The sequence below is a fragment of the Chamaea fasciata genome, unplaced genomic scaffold, assembly GCF_029207755.1.
Source record: "Chamaea fasciata isolate MVZ Bird 193981 ecotype frontalis unplaced genomic scaffold, bChaFas1.0.hap1 SCAF_15, whole genome shotgun sequence".
Classification (NCBI taxonomy): Eukaryota; Metazoa; Chordata; class Aves; order Passeriformes; family Sylviidae; genus Chamaea; species Chamaea fasciata.
Window position 1 is genome coordinate 14,034,902 of NW_027094100.1, and position 18,902 is coordinate 14,053,803.

The following is an 18,902-nucleotide window of genomic DNA, read 5'->3' on the forward strand; positions in this document are numbered from 1 at the left end:
GTGGCTGGCCTGGACTGCTTCAGACACAACCGGAGAAATTTTTACTAATAAACGTAATAAAAAATAGACCCACCCGTTCTTATCTTGCTATTTGTAAAGAATGTCTTTTTTTCTTTAAAGAAGTTTCTGCATTTCACCCCGTTTCTTCTGGTTTTGCCCCAGAGAGTCCAAGACATTTAATTGTGGAAACAAGGGAGCAGCCACCCACCTCTGGTAATTCAGCCCTTCACAGGAGTAAAATCTTTTCATGATTTCCACTAGAGGAAAAGTAAACTTCTATAAGGTCTCCAGAACAATTTCGTGTGAGGAGCAGATATTTGCATTTCCTAAACAATATGAACAAAAGCAGTTACAAGCCTCTGAAATGACCCTGACCTGAACTCTCGCTCTACACATTGCAAGAGTTTATGACTTAAAAGTCTTCACAACTTCATTATGGAGTCAGTTCCCTTCACCCTCCTCATTTTTTATCCAAATATCTTTCAACACAGGTACAAGTTTTCCATTTCAGGCACAAACTTCTTCCTTTTATACTTGAACATTCTGCATTCTCTTCTGCTGTCAGAAAACAGAGGGACGTGTGATAAATGCTCTGGTACCTGCATTGTTAGTTAATGGCTGAATCCCTCCCTTCTAATTTCCTGCAGTCATGCAAAAAAAAAAAAAGGAAATTATCCCAAGCAGTGTTAAATCCTGGCAGACCATTCCCCAACCACCATGCAACATCCAGCAGAACAGACACAAAACATTGTTTTCAGCTTCTTCAGTCGTGCTACCAGCTGGCATCTGCTTCAGAGGAAATATTAACCACTCTGGAAAAGGGGAATGTCTTCCTGGGAAGCATTTAGGTGAAAACTGCTCTACGGCTTCTTTGTCCCGGCTTGGAATAGCTCTTTCCATTGAATTCCACACCAGGGAGACACCCCACGGGAATTGTTTCACTTCTCTCTTCTAGAGCAAGTGATAGCTTAGAACCTAAAATAGAAACCTTGTTAAAGACAGGGGTAACACAATAAACAGCACCGTTTGCCACTGAATGTTTTCCTTTGGTATATTTCACTTTAGGCTAAATATGACAAGCAGATCAATGCATTTTAAAATCTCAAATCTGTCAACGATGTCTTGAAGTATTTCTCTCCCTCTGCTCATACAGTGTTAACATATTTTATTCTCCACACACTTCAAAAATCAAACAACAACCTTAAGGTTTTATATGCTCACTTGGTTTCAATTTTCCTAGGAATTATTTGGTCCAGGCTGTGTAACATGATGATGTACAACAACTTGCACAGTAAAATACAGCTCTTAAAAGGTAACATGACCAAAAAAAAAAAAAAAAAAATCCACTATTCCAGTCCCAACAGCTGCTATGCTTATTTGTAATAACGGGCACGTTCTTCCTTCTTTTGCAATTCACCGTGTCCAAAGTTTTGGATCACTGCAAGTTACATGTCAGGATCTTGGAATTTCCTGTGGAGTAACGAGTGCTGTCCCACTGAACAAGTCAATGGTGGGATCCAAGAGGGAAAAAAAGCAAATAAAACATTAACCATTCCATTATGTCCTTGTGTATAACAATAAAGGGAATAATTGTCATTTATCTGGCCAGGAGGTCAGAAAGCAGCATTTCTATCCTTTGAAGCTGCTCCTCAGCAAACAACTGGCCAGATCCATCCCCAGTCCCACGGACTCAGCTCCATTGCCTTGTGCTTTCCCAGCTCTGCAATTCCACATGCAAGGGACAGGGCAGTACAAAACAACTGGACTGACTGCTGTTCAATTCAAGCCATTTGCTGCTATAAATATCCTCCAAATGTGCCAGGGATTAAATCAGCCTCCTGACACAATCACTGTGAAGGCTTCATCCAAATTAACCACGTTCCTTACCTTTGCCACTCTGAGTCCCCCTCAGACAGAGGGGAGTTCCTGGAAGGAGGCTCCCAAGCCAAGCATTCACCTATTCCTGCACCTTCCAGCAGTTTTAGATTGCAAATTTAATCCTATTACAGATCTACCCCAGAGGTCTCCACAATCCCCCATCTATTCGTACTATTTAACTTCATTACAATTTATCCACCTCATCTAAATACCCTCAGCTCAACTCCAAGTATCCAAATAAACCCACAGAAAAGTAACAGTTAAACATGGCACGGGAACATTTTGTATCAAGCAGAGGATTAGATTTATTTCTAGGCATGAGAAATTTAAGGCCAGGGTTCTCAAGAATACAATTCATTTGAAAAAAAAAATAACAAACAAAAAAAGAATTGCCATCAGCACGTGGTACCACCATTTCTCCTCTCCTCACAGAGTTTATTGCACACACTTTTGTCCAGTGCAAACAGAACAGGGGTGAACAGCACAATGACACACAAGCTAAGACCTGCAAATATAAAGAGTTATTACAGATAAAACGAACAGGAAATGTGATTCCATGACCCGTAAAAATAGAAATTTTCATCACATCTAGAGTTAACAGTCAAAAAATGACAGTACCAAAGAGGAGGATAAACTGCATTAGGCACTCTGTTAAATGGAATAATAAGAAAAAACACAGGGCTTTGAAGAAGCCACATGAAGAATCATTAGAAAGGTTAAGGCATTACTGCAGGTTCATATCCACCCAGCTACGGAAAGGGCACCTTTGGGTCACTGGAGTTTTTCATCTCTTCTTCACCTGCAAAGCAAGAGGCAACTTCATTATTCCCTTCCATGGAGACAGTTTGCTAATTGGAGGCCTGGCTGTCAACCACAGCTATTTCCATCCCACAAACACACTGAGCAATGGTCAAGAACTGGAGATAATTCAGCCGTGTGGATGTTTTCTTGGCAGTTTCATTCCTGAAGTGGCTGCAAGTAGTTTTAGTTACATTCTAAGCTGGTAGAACAACTCTTTTCCCTCCAATGTTTTCACTGCTGTAACAGCACCCAGTGAGCTGGATGACAGCCCTGCTCCACTTGCATAAAGACAGTTCCTGGTCTGGGAACACAGACTGTGAATTCACCAGGCTAAGGAGAAAAGGCAGTGCTGGAGCACAGCTTGGAAGAGTCCACAGCCCAGATTTAGCACGGCTACAGAGCTCTGTGTGCTCTTACACAAGCCACTGACTTGGTGATGTATCAACTGAATTGCTACAGAATCATCCCTTGGATGGGAGGGAGACTGCCTGAAAACACAGAGCAAACTTGTGGAATTTGGCACGGATCAATCAAACCAGCAGATGTAGAGTTCCTCAGCAGAACACGAGGAGCATTTTTAGGCTGCTCAGTTGATAAAGTAAAATAGGTTTGCTTTAATCATCCTTATTTTTAAGGATCTTTCCACTTTGGGAGTTAGCACTTCATTCTCTTTGCATTTTCCCTACTAATCCACCCAAACCTCAGCTGAAAGGAACAGGAGGCAGAAATAAGTATAGTACATATCCCCTGAATGCTGAAAAAGCACATCTCAAACCCCAGAAATAACTGGTTGCTGCACTGATGGGAATTCGTGCAGTGTCAGAGAGAGATCCCAGCTCTGATCAGATGGAATCTCACTCACAGCTCCTGTCTAGGCACAAACGCCTCAAGAGCAAGGACAGGACACGGAGCACCCCAGCCCTGCAACAGCACTCAAACAACAGGGTAGTGGTGTGACATTTCAAGCAGCAAAGAACAGGTATTTGAGGATTATTATATGCTTTTACTTTTCTAAACCTTGCTTTTTCAGAGACAACCACCTTAATTTTCTTCCAAAATCAAGCCAATAAGATCAGATGAAAGGTTAAAGCAAATTCCTTCATGTAACACAACAGCATGTGCCATGTAGGGCTGAAACTCTCCATTAACGAGTTTAAAAATGACAACTCCTCAGAAACTCTGCAGTCATCTTCAAACACCCAAGTTCCCTCTCTCCCCTGGCACAAATTTATCTGCAGTTCTCTGGAAAATCCTTCACTGAAATGGAGGGGAAAGGCCTGATCCTGTCAGCTGGAGTCCAGAGGTTGCGTCTTACCTCCCGCCTATCCTTGCTGGTTTGAAGAAACAAAAATTGAAGCCCAAATTTTATGTCCAGATAAGTCCAATTTCAGATCCCAGGCAACTGAATCATCCCATGGGATTCGGGGATCTTTATGCCCATTACCAAAACACACTGTTCTCTGTTTTAGCTAACTAATTATATGTTAGCACCCAAGCAGTGAAAATGCTCCTAGGAAATTGTGCTTGACTGACTGAGCTAATTACAGGCCTGGAGTTGAAGCAGGGCCAAGTCTACCTTGAGCTTCTGCTTGGTGCTTAAAAGGAGCTGCAGACACACGCACAGGCCCAGTGTGACAACAACCCAGTTCACAGGAAGCCTTCTCTGAAACTGGGGAGAAAATGTCCAGGACACTTCACACAAAGCAGTTAACAGAGCTAAAACATCAACGGTCACTGCCTGCTGCACTCAACTGACACTGTGTTGTACAAGGACAAAAAAAAAAAAAAAGTGTTTAATTATTCAGTTACCAGCTTAAAAACTATAATCATGGCCACTTGTTTCCACATTTCCTTCATTTGAACCTTCAGTTCCAAATGCTGCCCTCCTGGACAAGCCCAACAGAATTAAGGTACTTTTAATACAATTTATTTTTGCTGGCCCAGTGAAAAAGCCCAGGAAGTGCAGGAACCACATTCCAGCAGCACTGCCCAGAGAGCAACCACCAGGCTCACCTGGGGATTAAAACTGCACACAGGCTGCAATTAAAAACAAAATCAACCAGCAGGCTGTGAGCTCAGGAGATAAAGAACATTCTAATGGCAGCTTCCAGTCCAACTTCCCAGATGAATGAGGGCAATGCTGTGTTGCCTTGGAAATCAGGACAGGGCTTAGATGAAATGGTAGCAGGCTTGAGGAGAGCTTTAACAACTGGTAAAGATTAGGAAATCCACTTATGTTAGCTGTTAAAAAACACCCTGGTCGAATTATCTTTTCTTTTTTTTTCTTTTTTTTTGGAAGTAATGTTTTGTTCTCCTTACAAACCCCTGCACACAGCCCCACACAACAAGATAGAAAGAAAAATAACTTCAATAATTCAGTTCAAGCCTTTCATGTATCTAATAAAGACCAACATCCAAAATGTTTTGTTGCAGCCCACAGAAACAGATTTCTCCTACAGAAGAGCTACAATAGTTTGAGCACACTGCTCACATTACTGTTCAATGTCTCCTGAAGCTTTAAATCAAATAAATCAATAAATGTGATCATACTCACCTGCCAGTGAACTGCAGCACAGCACAGACATCCTCAAGGCCAGTGATATCTGAGATACCAAATCGTTTCATTGCTCAACTGAGGCCCAAAGAGAGGGTTGAGCTGAGCCAGAATTGCAATCAGCCAACTGCAAGACAACCCCCCAACCCAAGAGAGACAGATCAGCCAAATGGCACCTGGTGACAATGGAAAGGTTGTCCAAACGCGAGGACTTTCAGAGGAGAAAAGGCTGGTTTAGGAAGGTCTGGGTTCAAATAAGAATTCTACACAAGGAGCAGACAGCAGCAATTGAATTTGTGGCATCAAATCACTGCAACTGAAATAAATTGTCCTGTTCGGCTGAAAGCAACACAAACCCACCTGACAGCACTGCCCTCGCACCTCCCTTCTGGCAGGAAAGTGTTTTGAGACACATGGAACTCAGGTATTCGGGGGCTCAGAGGATGGAAACATAAAAGAGACAGACCTTTTTTCAGTGCCTCTGAAGCATCCTCTAAACAACCTCTGAGTAACATCCTCTCTCATTTGTTTCTCAGTGCAGGACAACCTGCCCTGGCAGACATGGTATGTGATTCAGAGACTTAACGAAAGTGAATTTAAACCTGGGGCAGAGGTCAAGAAACAAGGACCTGAAGCAAAAGGGTAAAAAAAGACCAAAAACCAACCCCCAAATGACACAAATCCCAGATGATCAGAACAGCAGCCCTGTCACTGGAGCAGAGCACCAACTAACACTGCAGAAGCCACGGCCAGAAGGAACAAGAGGAATGTAGCTGGAAAATATCCAGCAAAGCTAAACAGAAATAAATATTCCACTGTTAAAATATATATTTGCTTTTTAAATGTTACAAGAGTCAGAAGAAGCAATGGATGCTCCCATGGATTAAAATCTATGTTAAATACTAACTATATAAACACATTTAGTGAACACACTGGCTCATCTGTCTGCTATTTCTAGAATGCTTTGTAAGGAGGAGAAAAAGCAGAGCAGCTTTGTAATGGGAGCTGCCACAAATGTATCAGAGTGCTTAGGCAGTCATGGAAAATTCCACACAAACCTTGATGCTCTGACCAGCCAAACCAAGAGCAGGTCGTCTACAAAACGCCTGCAAACAGCCAGGGGCAAGAGATGGGGGGCAGATTTACAGAAAACACATCCATCCTCTTCAGATTTACCAATATTATTTCTTTGCAATGCCCCCTCTCAGTTTTGCACGGGGGAGAACTCCAGCTAAAGCAAGGAGCTGAGCCTGCAGCAGCCCAGCAGTCACACAAGCCTTGGAACACGGAGCAGGCTCTACAAAGGAATTAAAACATCAGCCAGACACCACTGAGAATAGCCAAAAACCTTTAGGTTGCCACGTTTCTGCTCTGCTGTCCCCAAAGCAGTGACAACAATGCATTTGGAGACCACGGTGTTAAATCTGCTCAAGGGAAAAGCAAATCAGCTCTTAAAAACGATCCCGGAATTTCTTTTGTGAGGGTTAATTTCTCAGATCCACAGAGCACTGTGCCATCTGCCTCCAGCATCCTGAAGTCACACGAGTGGGAGGAGGGTAGAACACTAAAAGCCTGTTAAAGCACATTATTCCTTTTGTCACTGCACAGCAGGAAGGAACTCCAGGCACGAATCTCTCACCCCTCGCTGCTCCCCGAGCGAGCTCAGCCCCAGCGTGGCTGGGAATTGCTGGGAGCACCTTTGATTGCAGAATTAAATTTGGATTTCGTTCTGCTGGAGTTCAGAATCCCACCCTGTGTCACTCACCAGGCTTTGGGAAAAGCAGAGTGGAGGTCTCAAAAGGCATTTGTTGAGGCAGCAGCACATTCCTCCTCCCCTGAGGAATTTAAAGCAGTTTTTTTGGCTGCAGCTGCCTTGCATTCACGGTAAAGTCATGGAAAAGCTTTTCCCAAGTGTTTTGCTCAAGCGATGCTGCTTTATACAACAATCCAGCCTGACAGCACACAGCAAAATGCAGCACCGAGAGTAAAACCTCTGGGTCCAAGCTGCAATGTGCCAGGGCTGCTAAAAGCAGGTATGGCATTCGAGCCACCCACAGCTCCTTAAATTCTAACAGATCCCACTTGGAACAGTTACTGTTAATTATCCAGCTCAGACAAGGAAATTAAAGTCCCTTCTGTTGTAGCAGAGAGATTTTTTAAAAGGTCTTCCCACCACAACTGCCATCTGTCTGTGCTCGTGTTACAAATTAAGGTCCTGCTATCTCTGTTTAAATGTCACTTTGGGCATCCAGATTTTAATCCTGCTACAATCACCAGCAGATAATACAATTTTCCAAGCACCCTGTCCTCTGTTAGGACACGATGACACTGTTCAGGACCTGCTTTGTGCACAGCAAAGGAGATTTAGACTCTGACAGCACCTCACAATATGGAGTAACCTCTAATTTCTGCAGCAGTAACTCCCGAGACTTTGCCTCAGATTTGATGATGTTCCTGGGAGTGGTTTATTCTTCAAAAGGCTGCTGGGTGCAGGATCTGTACACAAATTAGATGCAAAATACCTTCCACAGAACATCCAAATGAATCCCATGTAATCCATATAATTATTCAAAATGATCACTGTTAAATCTAAATACAGATGAAACAGCTTTAGGTTTCAAATGTGATTGACTTCGACTTCAGTTCTATCAAGTGGTCTTTAATGAAGACAGGAATTTGTTTTTTCCCTATTTTCAACTGGAAAGGTAACTCACAGAGTGTAAAAGCAGGTTTAGCAGAGACTAAACAGCTCCACAGAGCAGCAGCAGCACTGCTGAGGACACACAAATACCTGGGGCTGCAGAAATTATTTTAATCCTAACATTTCCAATGAAGAACCCTCAGAAATAATCCACTGGGCTTCCTTTAACACTGGTATGAAAAACTCATCTCTTTCTTTAATCACCCAAAATTAAGGTCTTCAATGTTTTCAGTGCCTCCTCCCCCTCAAAAGGAAAAGGATACAGGAACAATAAACTTCCATATGTTTGAATAAAACAGAGGGAAGAAAGTTGGACCACATCCTTTCAGATCCTTTCCAACCAGGGCTGTTCTGCAATTTTATACAGAATAAATGAGCAAATAAAAAAAGGGAAAGACTCTGTGATGAGGCAAGTTCTGTCTTGGAACATGAGGAGAAAAATCTGCTTTTTGTTGCATTCTGGCAAGCAGACACCACAAATACAATTGATGTGGTTGGGTACAACTACTGAGGGTTGGAAACATCCTGAGATTTTGCCTTTTTGGTTTTTTTTTCAAAGTATAACTGGAGACAGCCAAAGGAAATGCAGAAAATTTTGTGTTAGAGCCCACAAAATTACCAAAGAACCCCTGGACATGCAAGAGCAGTTTAGAAAACATCTCAATGACAGTAGGCTTTGTAATGGGTCTGCTGAGATAAAAAAACCAACTAAGCCTACAAGTCAAATAGAACTGTGCATTTGAAGAGTTCACAGAATTCAGCCCAAAGTTAAGGAATTCTACAACAAATCCATTTCACGTCATAATCCAGACCTAACCCTAAAGCTCAAGGGTTTTAGAAGAGTGGGAAATTATTTCTGTAGAAATAAAAAAAAACCAAGTGAGAACTTTAAATTTAAACAAAACCAAAACAAAGCTCAAACCCTCCTCCTAATTAAACCCCACCCAACTTTGCGGTAACATAAATGCAGCAACCCAGTAAAAACCACCAAAAAAGTAAAAACCACCAAAAAAATTTCCCTTTCTTGGCCAAACATTTGGGAATTTCTATGAGACTGGGCTGCTACAAACTCCCTGTGCAGGGCAAGGAGAACCATCATAGCACTGAGATTCCCAAATTCAAGCTGCTTGCATAAATTCTCAGATTTCTATATCCACTCAGCAAAACTTAAATTTAAAAACTTCTGTGGATACAAACCAGAGCCAAATTTGCTGGACTTTTACAGTTTAGCAACAGTGAATTCTTAGGAGTTCACATATCAAATACTCGGAATAGAAATCAATTTTCTGGAGTATAAACTGATATTAACCCTGAATATCACACTATTAACCTAAACCAAACCTGTCTAAACCAACATGTCAACACTGAGATGCATTTCTCTAAATATTTACATTAAATTCCTTTGAATAGCACAAATAATGCCTAAACAGTCCAAGAAAGTACAAATACTGCTCAGGTGAGAATGGAACTCCAAATAATAATTTTTATAACAAGTTAACCCTTAAGATTAGGTCAGGTTTTTATCACTTTGCTCTCCATAACAAATTCTTTCAAAGTTATTTCTGCACAGCAGTTTTTTTGTTTTTACAAGATCAGTCTCTACAGTCCTTAAAAAGAGAGACAAAGAGAAGCAAGATTTGTCTTGCAGCCTCCAGCTACAGCTGGCTTAAATCCTGATTAAAAAATTATACGAATTATATGAATATTATACTTTATAATATTATATGAACAAATCACTTTGTTATTGCTACTAAATCTCCTACAGAAAGGAGGCAGCCTCAAAATACACTGTGCATTTAAATAGAAATGGTCTTAATGTATCAAATTCTCCCAAAAAAAAACCACCATTCAGCAGTTTTCCACCCACCACTTCATCAGATCTTGAGAATATATTCAGGCAAAACTGTTCAGTGGGTTTGAATTAGTGTTATCTCAGAATTAAATATAAAGTGGGAAGGAAAAAGGGAAAAAAAAAAAGCCTAAAAATCAGGAAAAGCTCAGAATTGACCAAGTATCATTTTACTTGTGAGGGAGGAACAGCAAGTCCATGCAGAGAACAACAAGAAGAATTCAGCTCCCTTTAAATTCACTATTTCCCAATGGGAAAGTCCCTTCAGTACACTGAAGGTCTTTAGAACTCCAAGAGCTGTCAAAGAACGTGTCTAAATCTCTGTGCCACGTTCAAACAGCTTCTGACTGCTCTATAAAAAAGGAGCTCGTGGTTACAAGGGGCAGGACATTGTTTGTACTTACAACAGGTAGCAGCAAACAGCACAGGTCACCAGCATGGTGTTGATAACTCTGCCAAGAGGAAGGAGAAATGTCATCAGGTGTGTTGTTGTCACTGACCACAGAGGGAAAAAAAAAAAAAAACAAAAACACAGCAAACAAGGACAAGTTTAACTCTGATCATATGAAAGATGACTCAACGTGAATGTTCTGGCTTCTTCCAGCTGAGTGAAACTGCAGAGGCTCAGACCTGCAGGGCTGACACAGCTCTGCCAAACTTCACAGCTGGATTTAACACAAAAGCAGCTCTGCCAGACAGTTTACAGCTGGATTTAACACAACCACTGTCAGCAGCAGCAAAACCTGAGGCAGTGTCCTTCACATTAGTGAGGCTGTATGCACACAACAAACCCTTTCTCCACTTGCAGAATTCTACTTAAAGGAAATTTTTAGTGTCGAAACATCACTTTTAATTTTTTAAAATGAATGAGGAGTTTTACAAAGCGAATACAAATTAAAACTTCAAGGCTGTAGTGGGAAATTTTCCTTTCTTGGTGCAACACAGCTGTGTCAGAAACCACTGGGAAGCTGGAAAGAAGGAAGAGCCAAGCTCTTGAAATTGAAAAGGGTCAAACTGCAGCTAAAAACACACACAGAGATGGGTTTGAAATGGGAGGAGAGGGAATGAGGCTTTCTAACAGTGATCTCTGCAGCTCAGTGGCAAAGTGGAGTGGTTTCTTTCCTTTTCAAATTACGAAAAGGCATTCCATCTATGTATTTCCTCCTCCAGCTGAGCAACAAAACCTCCTGGTGGGTCATGAGGGTAACTTCTGCTGGTGAGGCACAGAATTCCCACATTTCCATGCCTGGAAGCAATTTCCCCAAGGTATTTCTGAGGACAGGCACGTTTCCAGGCATAAAACACACATCGGGTTTGAAAGTGAGGCAGGAAATATCAGAGCCTGAGGAATATTGAGGGTTCAGATAAAGAACTGAGAGAAAAGACAGTTGGTACCTGTGGAGCAGAAGGAGTGTCAGAGAGAGGAAGAGAGATTAAGAAGCCATTATCTCCTAGAGAAAAGAGAAAGACAAAAACTTGTCTGTTTTTTAATCTGAGCAGCCACAAGCACTGCAGGGAAAACCTCAGCTCAGAAGCCCTGCTGCTGTCCTCACACACATTTAAGCCAGGACTGAAATCCACTCCCGCAGCCTTCCCAGTCCCCCCAGCGTGGAACCAGAGGACGGCGGAGCAAGTCGGGAAAGGTCAAGTAAGGAAAGAAAGAGGAAGTTGTTGCTCAAACACCGCCTGACAATGAACCACCTTGACACGGGACGTTCGGTCTGCAGAGGTTTCACAGGACGGTTTGGGTTGGAAAAGACCTTAAACCTCATCTCGTTTAGGCAGGGACACCTCCCACTGTCCCAGGCTGCTCCAAGCCCTGTCCAACCTGGCCTGGGACACTGCCAGGGGCAGCCAGAGCTCCTCTGGGCACCTCAGAGGTGAACCCCAGACCCTGAGGGAAACCCAAACCCCGAGGGGCTCCGGGGCACCGCCCGGCCCTGGCAGCCCCCGAGGTTTTCGGGCCCGGGCCCGTCCGCGCTCCGCCAGCGCCGCTCCGGGAGCCCGCGGGGCCCGGGCAGCCTCGGGGCGCCTCAGGGCTCCGGCACCGCCTGCGCCGGGGCCTCCGCACACCCCCGGGGGGACGGAAGGGAAGGTGCCCGGTGCCCGCCGCCCCCCCCGGTCACTCACCCGCGGTTCGGCCCCTTGGGAACGAGCCAGGGCAGGACGCCGCCGACCACCCCCCAGAACACGCTCATGACGATGATGGGCACCGCCAGGCCGCCGTACGCCATGGCTGCGCTCGGAGGGGCGCGGGGGCGGGGCCTCCCGCCACGCCCTGCAGGGGCCGCCAATCAGCGCCCGACACGTCACCGGAGCGCCGGGAGCGCGCGGGGCGGGAGTCACGGGGCCGCGGGAGCGCGCGGGGCACGTGCCATGGGATCGGGACCGGGATCGGGACCAGGATCGGGACTGCAATAGGATCAGGGCTGAGATGGCACCGGGGCTGCCGTGGGACCGCCGGCCCGGCTCCTCATCCCCATCTCTAACACGCCACCGGGTGACGGGGCACGAAGCTCCTGCCGGGTAAGGGCCGGCTCTGAGCTCCTCAGGGAATTGGGATGCAGGACATGACCCCATAGAACAGCTCCGCACCTGGAAAGGTCTCGGGAACGAACAAACTTCACGGACTTCCTCAAACACCCACTCAAGGGGGAAGAAATTTCACATGAGGCAGGACGAGGGGGAAGGACAAAACCTCTGAGCGTTCCTCAGAGAAACCCACTCAGCCCACCCAACACAGCTTCACTGCCAGGCCTATGAACGGCTTCTGAAATGCAATTTTCCTCGACTGCCAGCATCCTTTTTAGGTTCTATTGTTCAGGCAGATGAATTTCTTTCCCTCTGCACACCAGCAATTAGAGGGCCATTCACTGAGCCAGTAAATTCACTGAACTGCAGGGCTGCTCTCAACACGATGCTGCAGCAGCTCTCAATTCTGGAGGCACAAAGTGCCAGGGAAGATCTCCTCTCAATTCTGGAGGCACAAAGTGCCAGGGAAGATCTCCTCTCAATTCTGGAGGCACAAAGTGCCAGGAAAGATCTCCTCTCAATTCTGGAGGCACAAAGTGCCAGGGAAGATCTCCTCTCACAGAAAATTCCTCCAGAACAGCACCAACAACAGCACTGAGACTGCTTCACCCCATCCCTCCCCAAACCAGTCAGCTCTGCCTCTTGAGCACTGGTCATAGACCCCTCTGTCCTCAAACTCTGCCATTCATTAGATCAATTATTTAATTAATAATTAATTAGTAAGACCTGAATTAATAATATATACAGTGCACAGAATTAACATGGCAATATGAAAAAAACAGGGACACATCTAAAAAGAGAAATGCAATGACTGTTAAGATGGATGTTTCAGGACTGCACTGCTCTTTCAGGTTGGCTGAAACATTTCTTTACAGGAAAAAAACCTGGTTTTCCCAACAGTAAAAACGGGTACAAAGAGCTTTTGAATTCAGTGTCTTTTTTACAAAGTCAAAATACAAAAAGAATATTTAAATGCCGAGCAGGAAACATCAAGATTTTTTGAAAGAACACACACAAGAGGTTGAATTTTAGCAGTTTTTTTAATGGTGTCAACCAGGAAACTATCTACTCTTGCATCTTCTCGATTGTCTCCTCCTTGTACTTGCCCTTCTCCTTGCCCACCTGGCGGGACTTGGCTTTCCTCTCCAGGATCTTCTTGCGGTCCTTGTCCAGCTTTAGCCTGGTGATCACCACCTGGAGAGAGCACAGGGAATTTATCATCCCTGTCCACAGGGAAGGGCAGAACCCAACACCAAATCCACCTGAGCCACAGCTGATCACACCAGCACGAAGGCAGCAGCCAAAGCTGGCCTTGGACACTCCCAGGGATGGGGCAGCCACAGATTCTCCAGGCACCCTCTGCCCCACCACCCTCCCAGGGAAGATTTTACCCAACAATTCCTGTTTCTGCCTCTTCAAACTGGCAATGAAACGGATGTGTTGGTGTTACGGAAAGCACTGCTTGGAAAACAGAACAAGCAAATCCTAGAAATCCCACGTAGGCACATTTTCTCTCTAATTCCTTGTGCATTTAGGTCTCTCTTAATTGTAATTCCCACCTCTTGGCCCAGGAGAGGTACAAACTGTTCCCACAGCCCACGGCACGTCTGTAACAAAACATTCCCCGGCTCTCTTTGCATTAATAACCAGAATCTTTATGCAAAGCTTTACTGAGGTCTAGTTCCCAATTAATGGGAATTTTCAGAGTGAAGAACCAGCAGAAAACTCCATTTCTCTCACTGCTACTCAGCACACAGATACGTGCACTGGCTCCACCACAATGTCACCTTGTCAATCAGATGTTGTTGCTGCACACAAGTCGTCATGTTTTGGAATAATTCTGCCCTCCCGCTGCTGACCACACCAACTTCTAACACCAGAAAACCTGTTACAACTGGATTTTTTCCACCAACGCTTCCATCTTTGTGCCCACATGGCAAGGCTGAAGCAGACTGAATTCATCCGCTTCAAACCAGGTTTTGGCAAGTTCAGTTTGAAATGCTTCCTGTTATGATCTGAACAGGCTTTGCCTGGTTTTCACCACCTCCAAAGACCTCAGGCTAAACCCAGATTCAGAAGTATTCGGTTCACAATTGCCTGCAAAAACTATCGCAATTCTGAGCATCTATTTAAGCCTCTCCAACACCTCCTCATCCAGTGCAAGTGCCACATAGCAAGGGTGAAGAATTGTTTTAAGTGATCCATTCTGCGCTTTGAAAACATGTCTCTCCAAAGAAGTATTTTAGCAAGACTCCAAAGCCTCTAGCAGCTTTCTACTCACATCTCTGCTCACGACACTCTAACATTTCCTTGAGGCAGCATTTCCATTCCTCACTCACAGAATAGTTTGGGTTGGAAGGAATCTGAAGATCACCTTGTTAAGGGCAGGGACACCTTCCACTGCCCCAGGTGGCTCAGAGCTCCATCCAGCCTGACCTTGGGCACTGCCAGGGATCCAGGGGCAGCCACAGCTTCTCTGGGCACTCTGTGCCAGGGCCTGCCCACACTCCCAGGGAAGGATTTCTTCTCAATATCCCATCTAACCCTGCTCAATCAGTGTGAACCCATTCCCCCATGTCCTATCCCTCCAGGCCATTGTAAAATTCTCTTGTGAGGCCACAATTGTGTCACCCCAAAGTTGCTTCTCTCCAGGTGAACTATCCCAGCTCTCCCAGCAGAGCTGCTCCATCCTCTGCTCATCCCGGAGCCTCCTCTGGGCTCTCTCCAGCAGCTCCAGCTCCTGCCTGTGCTGGGCCCAGGGCTGGGGCAGAACCCCAACCCCTTTCCTGCTGCCCACTGGGGCTCAGCCCAGGGCATGGGGGGCTCCTGGGGGCCGAGGCAGGTCCAGCTCCTGGCCAGCAGCACCCCCAGATCCTTCTCCCAGGGCTGCTCCATTTGCTGCTCCCAGGAGTTGCCCTGACCCAGGTGCATTCCCACCACCTGGTGACAAGTTCTACCCAACCCCAGAGTACCCATGTGTCCCTGCTGGCAGGTGCCAGCCCCCAGGTGCCCCCAGGTGTGTCCCCAGGTGTCCCCTACCTTGCTGGGGTGGATGCCCACGTGCACGGTGGTGCCGTTGGCCTTCTCCCGCTGCACGCGCTCGATGTAGATGACGTATTTCTTCCTGTACACCTGCACCACCTTCCCGATCTGCTGCCCCTTGTAGTGTCCTCGCACCACCTGCACACAGCAAACGGGCTGAGACACCCTAAAAACACGCCAAAGCAGCCCTGGGACAGCCACCCACCCCACAAATCAGCAGGGCTGCACAGGGTGAGACCCCCCAGCTCTGCTCATCACACAAACCACAAAGATTCATGTCTGGAGACATCAGTGACCAGACAGCTTCAGCACCACTAACATGGAACATATATTGGATCAGGATTTTGCTTCTGCCCATTCTCCCTGCAGTAAACCCTCACGAGGAAACTCTGTGGCTTTGCAGTCAGTTTTCAATTTTTAACAGTTTTTACCCTAATTTTCCCTATCATTATGTTTTATGTAAGAAAAGCCACTTAGCTTGGACTCATTTCTAATCCAATCTTACATATATCACACATAGCAAACAGTCTATAAAAAAATGATTCTTTGCTTTGTGCTTTATTGCTAGAAGTTTTTAGTTCAGCACAGTGATCAATTCCTGCAGCTAAAGTGCAGCAGAATTGCCACTTGTGTTCCTGGTATCATCCTTGTCACTGAAGTGAATTTAAGAAACACTTTGAGAGCCCAAGTCATGACTTGATTAACTTGGATTATTTCTGCCATGCTGAGGGCAAAGCTCCAGCACCAATGAGTTTGTTTCATCCTTCCCTTTTGCACTTGCTGCACATGAAAACAGAATCTGAGAATCAGCTGGTTTGGGAAACACTTCCAAGATCATCAAATCCAAATTGTGGCCCATCCCCACCTCGTTCCCAGCCCAGAGCACCGAGTGCCACCTCCAGGGACGGGCACTCCAAACCTCCCTGGGCACTGCCAAGGCCTGAGCACCCTTTCCATGGGGAAATTCCTGCTGCTGTCCACCCTGAGCCTCCCCTGGCCCAGCCTGAGTTCCCTCTCCTCCTGTTCCCTGGGAGCAGAGCCCGACCCCCCCGGCTGTCCCCTCCTGTCAGGGAGTTGTGCAGAGCCACCAAGTCCCCCCTGAGCCTCCTTTTCTCCAGGCTCAGCCCCTTGCCCAGCTCCCTCAGTCCGTCCTGGAGCTCCAGGGTGGAGTGTGGAGTGTTCCAGGCTTTGTCTGGCCCCTGCAGAAGCCGAGCTGTGGGGCAGTACCTGCACCTCGTCGTCCTTGCGGATGGGCATGGAGCGCACGTTGTACTTCTGCCGCAGCTCCTTGGACAGGGGCGAGGACATGATCTTCCTGCGGATGTGGGACGGGGCATTGAAGTGCCTCTTGCGGTTCTTGCTGCGGTCCGAGGTCACAAACGGGTTGAACTTCATCTTGGCTGCACAAAAACACCCAAAAAGCCCCAACAGTTGGAGAATTGCTCACAGCACACACACACACCACACTCCATCACCCCCAGTCTGTCGCGGCATAAAAAAGCAATTTTTACTGATTTTAATCCCGCCACTGATGAGCAAACGCCGATATCCCGGACTGCAAACAAGGCTGAAGGCTCTGCCCTGACCGACGGTGACCCTGTGAGAGACACCCGTGCACATCAGAGCATCCTTCCCACCCAAAGCTGCCCGCTCGCAGCACGCCCGGATCCTGCCCCGCAGCCACGCCACGCTCGTTTATATCCATTTAAAAAAATGTTTATTTTGGGTTTGCAGAGAGAAGTCGCACTGCTCCAGCACCTCCAACAACGCTCCTCACCAGAGCGTATAGGTAACAAATCCAAAATACTTCCGGCCTTTCCTACACCTCAGGGCAGCACTGATCCTGATAAATTAAATCGAGGATAAATTAAATCAAAGGCTGGTTTTGCTCAGCTCCCAACCTTTTAAGTTGACACCTCCCATGCGAGCTGGGTTAACTCAATAATAATAATGCATCAGACTGAAGGAGGCCGAGCTCCCGCCGGAGGCCGAGCTCTCCCCATCCCGCAGCCCCGGGCCGGCCCCCAGCCGCCCGAGCCCCTTCCCGCCCCCCGCCGCTGCCCCGCGGAGGCCCCGCCGGCCGGAGATGACCCCCGATGGCCGCAGATGGCCACGGATGGCTCCGGATGGCGGCTCCCGGTGCCTCACCCGCTGCCGCCGCCGCGCCGCCCGCCCGGAAAAGGAACCAGGAGCGCTTCCGCTTCCGCCAGCGCCGGAACCGCCCGCGCGGCGCGACCCCTGGCGGCCGGAGGGCACAGCTGCAGCGGGGACAGGGCGGGGACAGAGCGGGACAGATCGGGATAGAGCAGGGACAGGGCGGGGACAGAGCGGGTACAGAGCGGGATAGAGCGGGGACAGAGCGGGACAGAGCGGGACAGAGCGGGACAGATCGGGATAGAGTAGGGACAGGGCGGGGACAGAGCGGGGACAGAGCGGGACAGATCGGGATAGAGCAGGGACAGGGCGGGGACAGAGCGGGGACAGAGCGGGACAGAGCGGGACAGAGCGGGGATAGAGCGGGGACAGAGCGGGACAGAGCGGGATAGAGCGGGATAGAGCGGGGACAGAGCGGGGACAGAGCTCAGTGAGACCCAGGACACACCTCGGATGGACCCAGGATACACTTGGGACACATCTGGGCACCATCCCTGGCGCCCACCTGAGCATCACGCCCCTGTACTGACCTGGGCATTGTCCCCGGTGCCCACCTGGGCATCCCCCCTTCAGTCAATCCTCCCCTTCACCAGAGTTCCTCCTCTCCATGAATGAGGGTGAAAACTGATTCCTCCTGCCCAGCCCATGTCCCTCAGCCCCAAGTGACACCAACTCCCCGAGGTTCTGCCACGTCCAAATTCCCTGCCCGGCCCCTGCTCCTGTGTCACTGTCAGCTGCATCCCCATCCCTGTAAACCAGCTCATCTGCACAAACCATTTCCCTTGCAGGTAGATGTGGCCCGAGTACACATTTTCAGGACTCAGATGAGTTTATTCTCAATAAAAATCGGCAGGAATTAACCAACTAATTGGCTGCTAGACACAGCTTGGTTGGGTTTGGGTTGGGTTTTTGATAAAGATAGGCTGGAAATTTTTGGGTTGGGATTTGGACAAACACCTTCTCCAGAGCCTTTATTTATCATTTCTAGAGTAAGGGACTTACAGCACCACCTCATCACTTGTGGAAATATGAGTTCCAATCACTGGAACAGGCAGGATCTCTCCCTTCACAAAGATCCTGTAAGGCCCACACCAACATAAGGGGAATTGGTTTCTTAAGATGGTGCAGATATCCTGAGCCCAAACTCACTGTTTTGTAACCCTTTGCTGCTTAATCTTTAATAATTGCCTCAGACACTTATTTCTAAAGAGTTATGAAGCAAGGCTCAGTGGACATTAAAGGTGGGGGGAGGACAAAAATTGGGTTATTTCCTGTACCAAGGAGCACAGTGACTAAAGCCAAACCCAGCCCAGTCCACTCACCTTTCCTTAAAAAAAGGGAGGTTGGGACACTTGGTACGGCACAAAACTGAGCACAGAATGTCCAGACAT

The 18,902-nt window shown here is 47.0% G+C and overlaps 2 protein-coding genes across 2 annotated transcripts; both read right to left on the minus strand.

Moving 5' to 3' along the window:
- Positions 1-2,158: 2,158 nt before the first annotated feature.
- Positions 2,159-12,048, minus strand: ATP6V0E1 (ATPase H+ transporting V0 subunit e1). The gene is made up of 4 exons (XM_066197322.1): positions 11,914-12,048; positions 10,188-10,235; positions 5,234-5,360; positions 2,159-2,677 (listed from the first exon to the last, which is right to left on the minus strand). The coding sequence occupies exons 1-3, from the start codon at positions 12,015-12,017 to the stop codon at positions 5,267-5,269; spliced, it is 246 nt and encodes an 81-aa protein (XP_066053419.1). The 5' UTR covers positions 12,018-12,048; the 3' UTR covers positions 2,159-2,677; positions 5,234-5,266.
- Positions 12,049-13,336: 1,288 nt separating this feature from the next.
- Positions 13,337-17,556, minus strand: RPL26L1 (ribosomal protein L26 like 1). Its single transcript, XM_066197160.1, has 4 exons — positions 17,506-17,556; positions 16,585-16,757; positions 15,355-15,495; positions 13,337-13,509 (listed from the first exon to the last, which is right to left on the minus strand). The coding sequence occupies exons 2-4, from the start codon at positions 16,750-16,752 to the stop codon at positions 13,381-13,383; spliced, it is 438 nt and encodes a 145-aa protein (XP_066053257.1). The 5' UTR covers positions 16,753-16,757; positions 17,506-17,556; the 3' UTR covers positions 13,337-13,380.
- Positions 17,557-18,902: the final 1,346 nt, after the last annotated feature.